A 7,790-nucleotide genomic window follows, 5' to 3' on the forward strand; every position below is an offset into this window, starting at 1 on the left:
CTAATTGATCTCTTATAATATCTTTCTGAATTGCAAAAATTAGAACTTAACAAGGTGGTCGCTATTTTTATGCAGCTGGGAACATTCAGAAGACTAATATCGATTGAATGGAACACTAAGGGATGATTCTCTGAACCTCTGACCCTTGAACTAACTACTTCGAAACAGATCGCCTTAGTTATTAAAGGCATAACGTAGAAATGCTTCAACAATCACAGTCCTAATAGTTTGGAATACATTCTCATTGAATCTTTTGCAACAGCGAAATATAAATAAATCCTCAAGAGTAGATATTTTTGTACCCCTGACCTTTCTTCGAATTTTCGATACTCTTGAGTTTCAAATTATCTCCAGAATTCTTTGGTATTTTACGAAACGATATCCCTATCACCCAACCTCGCCACGTGTTCGCTGAATTCTCGAGTTCAATCAAGAAATTTCTCGTTTCGGTTCGGCCCCAAACGTGATCAAACTCTGTGAAAGATGTTCAGCTGGTGGACATGTTAAACGTATCCGAAAACGATTTCCCAAAGAAGGTGGATTACCGTTCGAGTAAAAATGGTCCCCCCCCCCCCACTCCCCACCCCTGTGAAACGACTCGGGGAAAACGTCGTTTCGATTTCCAGCCGCGATGGCGGCAGTCACAAACGTATTTTCGTCTACAATTCTTCTCACTGGTCGGGTAAACACGTTCGACCGACTACGACACGGCTGTTCACGGGTACCACCTGGAACACGTAGTATTAGCATGGTGTGAAAACGATAGTGACGCTAGATGAATTAGCTTTAAGCTTCTTTCTCGCTAAGAGGGAACCTATTATTATAACGAATATTTACATACATTTGTATTATTTGTAAACTAGCGCTAATACAAAACTCCAATTGTGCATCGACACGCGAAACAAGAACCCTCCCCCTTCCGGTTCCCATTTGATCCTGGCTCTCAACCTTGGGCCCCACGTGACCCACGGGGGACGAGCAAATTGAAAACACCACCCGCCCTTTGAAGCCTCCTCAACCCCCGAAATTCCCAGTTCCTGTTCCGCTCGATCGAACGGACGACTTTGTGAAACTCCCTGGAAACTTTCGTTTCTCTTTTTTCAGTCTGTAATTCTGCTCTATAACGTCTCGTCTATGTAATCTTCTCTGTATATCGGGCCTTTCCTCCAAACGAAGTAAGACGAAGAAACGATGATGAAAACGAAAAAAAAAAGAAAAAAGAAAACGATAAACGAAAACGAAAATAATAAGAACGTGGAATAAGAGAACACATTACCTATCCTGATATGCTTCTCATAGTGTTGGATGGTAACGTTACAAGACAAAAAGGGAAAGAAAACGTTAATTGAGCATTGTTATCTATGTAATACAACATAGGATGTTTTGTATTATATTTTCATAATAAATAGACACGTAGAAAAAGACGTATTAACCATACCAGCGTTATGTTTCAATCACTTTCCTTCCCTGCATCCTAACTTCGCGCGAAGGGGAAACTGACTACTCTCTGACCAAGCGAGAGTTAGGTCTCCGGAGTGTTGCACTGTTTTACTTTGCATCTCATAAATGGTTTATCAGAACAAAATTCGACATCACGGCAATATCGTTTAAATTTTGAAAAGAAAAAAACAGTTTTCAACTCAACTGCATTCGAATTGAAAAGTATTCACTTTAAACAGAAGAAGGTCGAAGATTGAATTGAATTTATTTTTAATTGGTTTTTTAAATGGTAAGCTTATCTGTCCCACAGGAAAAGGAACAGGTACGTTCGTGTTCATAAATACTTCGCCAAAGTTAACTTTTCTCTCAAGGTTGCACCCCAGAATTCACCCGGGGCTATACGAAGTCCCATGAAATATTCACCAGCAGGAAGTTCTACTTTATTACGTACTCTGTCCAACTTCCTCCTACGTTATGATGCTAAGTCAACTGTTTCGAAAGCAGTTACTGAATGAAACTGTATTTGTTATTTCGTCATTGTCGGAGTTACGCAACCACCTTCTTGTTGATGCTTCGATTATTATTAATTGACAATTCTGAGTTATTCTGAGAAATTAAATATTGGTAAAATTGAATACTGAGAGCCTTCATAATTGATTAATTCTTAGTGTATTTATTATTATTTTTTAGTGGTATTTTTGCTTAACTTCTTTGACTAACTAATTATATATTATTTATATGAGTGATACTATACGAGCCTTCTGAAGGTACCACAATTCTTTTTCTCTATTACAAAAAAATGTTTTATATTATTTTGTATAGACCAAGAATCTTTATTTGTCTGTTCAATTTAACTTTGCATTTTTAATTAAAGAAGGTTATGGACCACCCAAGTGGTTCCAGGCGGAAAAATCAAAAGTAAGCGCACTCGCATGGCTGCCAAATAGGTTGCATAAGCACGACACGTGTTGAGAAGTGTCGAAAGTGTTGCATAAGCCTAACGCCGATGGGTTCCGATCGATTCTGTAGTTCAAAGCAGACAGCGAACTCTTATAATGACAAACGACGAGGAAAAGCGTAGCAGCTGAGGAGTCTCAGGGATGGATTCGTCGAGGGTTCTCCTAGAAAAAGGTCACGTTAACACCTTCACCATTTTAAATAACAAAAAGTCACAATTCCTTCTGTTTTAAATGGAATGGTAAGGTTAAAGTACATTTTTCGTCCAATTAATACTTTTCAATATATAGGGAGTCTTGTCTAAGAGGTGCTCACTCGGACCAGAGCCATTAGAGAGTGAGTTTGGTGACATTTAAAACGCAATGGATAAAAATATGAAGTTCAGAACGTATATAACGATTCTACCAATAAAAATAATTCACAGTGATGTATTCTTCAAATAATTGAAAGTGTACACTCTGAAATACTTGAAACGCCATAATTCAAATGGCAAGAGGCATGTTCTATCGTTTCGTATGATTATGGCTGGTCGAAGACACGATCATGGGATTTATTCCAGTATTATGCTCAGCCTGAAACGCGACAGATGTACTTCGAAGAAGAGCTGCGAACTGCTTCACTATCGAGGCACGTGTTATCTAATGGGTCGCGTCTCTGCGACACAAAAGCTCACGAAGGGAACCTATACAGCCGGTCACGTATTGCCTCTTCCATTTTAAAGTAACAACTTCGATACCCTTTTCCGCTGGCTGACAATAAGAGCTTGCACGTGTTGAATTCAGGGAGGCAGTCGAGGGGCATCGATGAAGTTCCAGTAAAAAGCCAGCGGAGGCTGCGTTCCGAGCGCCAGGAAGAATATGGAACGCATGAAGAACGTGGAAGCTTGTTGGTTGGTCGTTGTTTAAGTAAAACTTCATCATTTTCATTTCAGATTTTGAAATTGCTAGTACATGGAAATACTAAGTGCACAGGGTGCATTTATAGTGCAACCCAAGAAGAGATGACTCACCCTGTTAAATGATGGAATGGAAATTGTTTTTATTTGGCTTTATTTCTTAGCGAGAATATTATCGATGGATTGGCGAAACTCTCCCGATGAAAATGAGCCCAAACACGGCCTAGTTTTGACTATTTTCAATTTTATGTTATCGAACTCAATTTTACGTTAGCGAACTCAATTTTGAAAATATTTTTGCGCGCAATTGAAAGTAGTCCGAGAAGGGTCGTGTTTGGACTCATTTTCATCGGGAGAATATCGCCAATTCATTCATGACGCCCACACGACGATACAATGACAAATATGACATTCTTATTTTTGACAGATTTTTTTTTACATAATTGACAGATATGTGTCACGTCAACTGACATGGAAAGTCACCTCACCATGTCAGCTAACCAATATCAACATAAACTACAAGTAACGTTATACCTAAATACAACAACACCGTCAAAGCACGTCACGCAACAATTCACACATCTGCGAGACACCCGCGTCTATATGCCACAATAATTCAACCATGTCTCTCATCATGATTAACGCGAAAGCGTAATAAAGGACGTCGATCCAACGACAGGGGATAATTTATAATTCAACTGACTAATAACCGACTCGTGAAAAATATTCTTTCCAAATAAAGTTTTAACGCGGAGCTTGTCGCATCTGGCGTGCAGTACGCTATATAAAATCGAAATTGTTCACCATTCAGGTTGAAATTACTTATACCAACTGCGCCATACGTGTCACGTCTTCAATACTCAACTCGGTGCAGAGATGAGGAGCACCATCATATTCGCCATCGTTTTCCTCGCGACGGGAGTACGATGCAACCATTTGACGCAGGTCGTGCAGACAGACAAAGGGCCCGTTCAGGGCATAACGATGAAAACATTGTTTAACGATCGCGAGTACTCAGCCTTCCTCGGGATTCCCTTCGCGAAACCACCGGTAGACGATCGCAGATTTAAGGTAAGTCTCGCGAAAGTGATTTTGTAGAATCGTCCTGCTAGTTTTTTTTTTTTTTAATCGATGGGGAAAATCTTCGAAGGACATCTTCGACCTTTCAAGGGGAACATCAGGGATTGCATAGGGTTCTCCACGTCTATGTCCTACGCATTAGGGGCATTTTCGGGGACGTCAATGACACAGGTTCCATAATTTTGTTAGTAGACATCGAGTCCAGAATCTTAAAGGGGTGTGCCTTGAAAGCGAGATGCAGTATTATTATCTCATTTTTCACAACTTGTTCTTCAATAGACAAAAGTCGACAAATGATTAAAAGATCGGATTTTATTGTGCTCTTCTCTATTTTTTTATGAATGATGAACCTAGGACCCTGAAGAAATTGACCCATGGACCAAAGTGCTAAACGCTACAAGTCAGGCACCAGCATGTGCCCAAGGTTACTTCACTGGGCCTATAGGGAAGGAAGATTGCCTGTACCTAAACGTATACGTCCCAGGTGTAAGTATTCCCTGTAAGCGCGATACATCACTCCTACATTTTCGTTTGTCACTTCATACATACATCAATTTAGATTTGATTCCTCATTAAGTTCTCGCCCATGCTTATCAAATAGAGTGCACATTTTTTTAAATATTATTCCAATCTTATTTACTTAAAGATCAGAAATATAGACAGAACAAATTTTTCAATATTATTCGACTTGAAACAAATATCGAATCCTACAGGTGGTACACGAGCACGTAATATGCTACCACTGAACAGTTTATAAAGAATCGACAAATACGAGAAACTCGACACGTTTGCATCGATATATTTGAAATATAATACGAACATTCGTTCGATGCAAACACCTACGAATGTACGGTTAATGTTGCACGATCCTTTCGATTTTCGACAGGGTGGATCCAGTGGCGGTGGCGACTTGAAACCAGTGTTGTTTTGGATATACGGCGGTGGATTCGTATCAGGAGTGTCTTTCCAGGGCACGTACGGACCCGACTGGTTTATAGAGGAGGACATAATCATGGTTGCAACGAACTATCGCCTCGGTGCTCTAGGTATGAACGAAATGGCCTAATTCTCGCAAATTGTCTCGTATTCTATATCATCCTGTCTTATATTCTTTTTTCCCCATAGGATTCCTGTCACTTGGTCTTCCTGATGCATCGGGCAATCAAGCTCTGAAGGATCAGAACATGGCTATGCAGTGGGTGCAAAAGAATATTGCAAATTTCGGTGGCGATCCTAATCGAGTGACCATAATGGGTGAGAGCGCTGGCGCTTGCTCGGTGATGAATCACGTAGCGTCGCCCATGTCGGCAGGTAACATCGATAGTTCCTTTGGTACATAGTAAACATCAATCTACACGCTACCAACCAACATTCGTTTCTTTCCAGATTTGTTCTCGCAGGCCATCATTCAGAGCGGTACTGCCTTGGCTCCGTGGTCGTTCAAAACACCAGCGCAATCCCTCGCGATAGGCTTTACGTTCGGCACCATGCTGGGGATTGTGACTCCGAGTAACGAGGACTTACTTAAGAGGCTGAAGCAAGTTGACATAGCTGATATCGTGATGGCATCATTGGAAATGACCGCCGCCAGTGCAGTCGTAAGTTTCCTGTTATTTTAATGGCTTCAAACAATAAGTTTTATCATGTTTACAAAAGTTGATCTCAAGTGCACTCGTGTCAATTTAGATTAACCCTTGTTGTCGAAGTTCTTTTTAAGATAACTCGTCCATTAACGATGCTTTTGCTAGAATTTCTCGGTGACAATGATTGAAAAATGTTTCAATGTAACGAAATGATTAAGTGTCGTTGCATGATTCATTGTTTTGTTAAAGACACCCATCATGATACCGTGGGGACCTACGTACGAAACTAACACTGATAACGATTTCCTGGACAATTGTCCTTTATCGTTCATGGAATCTGGAAACTACAACCAAGTTCCTATATTGATGGGTTACAACAAGAACGAGTCGTTGCTGTTTGGAATTGGTAAGCATGAATATCATAACCTGTTTCGTTCAATAATGTTAAGAAAAATATGATGCTCAGAAGTATACTAAGAGGGATTGTTTTTTTATATTGTAAACAAAGTCTGCCACGTTTGTGACAGAAGATAAAACATCGACCATGACACTTTCAGTCACCTAGTTTTAAACACCCTCACTTTGAGCATCCCCTATCATTTATCAAGGAACCTATCACCCTCCTGAATCGCCTTATTTATCTAGCTCAAACATAGATGATCTACACCAAACATTTCTGAACAATTATTCTTGTTGCCTGCAGCGATTGAAACGATGCGGGCGGAGTTGATCGGTGGTCTGGACACCCTCGATAGGTTATCGTTTGGCGCGACTAAGCTTTTCTCGAAAATGTTGGGGAAAATAGCCAATGGCACTGAAGACGAGATATTGAAGGTATCTCGTCGATTATATTCACATACACTCTATTTCACGATTACACACCCTCGTTCGTTTCTCATGATTTCCTTTCCTATCTTTAGATAGCTGACTTGTACTTGTTCACCGCGCCGGCTGATCTGGCGCAAAGGGTTTTGCAGAGGAATAACAGTGGCAACCCCATTTACTATTACCGATTGTCGTACGACACGGAGCACAATTTCCACAGATTCCTCGAACCAAGAAGAGGAGGTGACTATAGTTTCTAAATAATGCTATTATTCGATATCCTAATATTCGATTGTTTCAGGTACGGCTCACATGGACGACCTTCCTTTGCTGTTACCTATGTATGTCATCCAGCCCACTGATCCTCAAGACCCCTACAATGTGTACTCCAAAAGGCTCGTCACACTGTGGTCCAATTTCATCAAACATGGGTAAGCAAACTCACGACAAAATTAAAAACACTAGTTCTCTTGGAAGAGAGTTAGATAGCGATTTTGATCGCGACTAAGGGAGACTTTAGGGCACTGGCCCTGAATTACGTGGTTGCAATGTATTCCATCGCTTATCTCCTGTATCAAGGTTCCAACAATGTTTTATGTTTGCAGAAATCCTTCACCAGGCAAGAATGCCAGTAACGACACAACGTGGAAACGATCAGGAGATCAAGGATTGCAGATAGATTTTGGCAACGAAGACTTCGTCATGCACGACCGTTTGATGAGTCCAGAGGATGAGGAGTACGAGAAGGCGTTCTACTCTATCTTGCCAGTCCTCCAAGGCTGCTTGAATTCTACAGACAGCAACGACGGCAAGAATAAAGAAACAAAGACTGAAGCACCAAACGAAACGAAGAATGAGGGACCAAACGAAAAGAAGGATGAAGGACCAAACGAAAAGAAGAATGAAGATCCAAACGAAAAGAAGCATGAAGGACCAACTGAAAAGAAGCATGAAGGACCAACTGAAAAGAAGAATGAAGGTCCAAACGAAAAGAAGAATGAAGGTCCAAA

The 7,790-nt window shown here is 40.7% G+C and overlaps 1 protein-coding gene across 1 annotated transcript in view; it reads left to right on the forward strand.

Annotated features, from left to right (window-relative positions):
- The first annotated feature begins 4,088 nt into the window (after positions 1-4,088).
- LOC128894830 (uncharacterized) overlaps positions 4,089-7,790 on the forward strand; it is an 8,782-nt gene continuing 5,080 nt past the window's right edge. Inside the window, exons 1-10 of the mRNA XM_054156841.1 lie at positions 4,089-4,363; positions 4,727-4,858; positions 5,259-5,418; positions 5,498-5,683; positions 5,759-5,970; positions 6,205-6,361; positions 6,659-6,789; positions 6,876-7,023; positions 7,082-7,211; positions 7,386-7,759. Coding sequence (XP_054012816.1) covers positions 4,169-4,363; positions 4,727-4,858; positions 5,259-5,418; positions 5,498-5,683; positions 5,759-5,970; positions 6,205-6,361; positions 6,659-6,789; positions 6,876-7,023; positions 7,082-7,211; positions 7,386-7,759 — 1,825 coding nt within the window. The 5' untranslated portion in view covers positions 4,089-4,168. The remainder of the gene's footprint in view (positions 4,364-4,726; positions 4,859-5,258; positions 5,419-5,497; positions 5,684-5,758; positions 5,971-6,204; positions 6,362-6,658; positions 6,790-6,875; positions 7,024-7,081; positions 7,212-7,385; positions 7,760-7,790) is intronic.

Source organism: Hylaeus anthracinus, unplaced genomic scaffold (assembly GCF_026225885.1).
Source record: "Hylaeus anthracinus isolate JK02 unplaced genomic scaffold, UHH_iyHylAnth1.0_haploid 4, whole genome shotgun sequence".
NCBI lineage: Eukaryota > Metazoa > Arthropoda > Insecta > Hymenoptera > Colletidae > Hylaeus > Hylaeus anthracinus.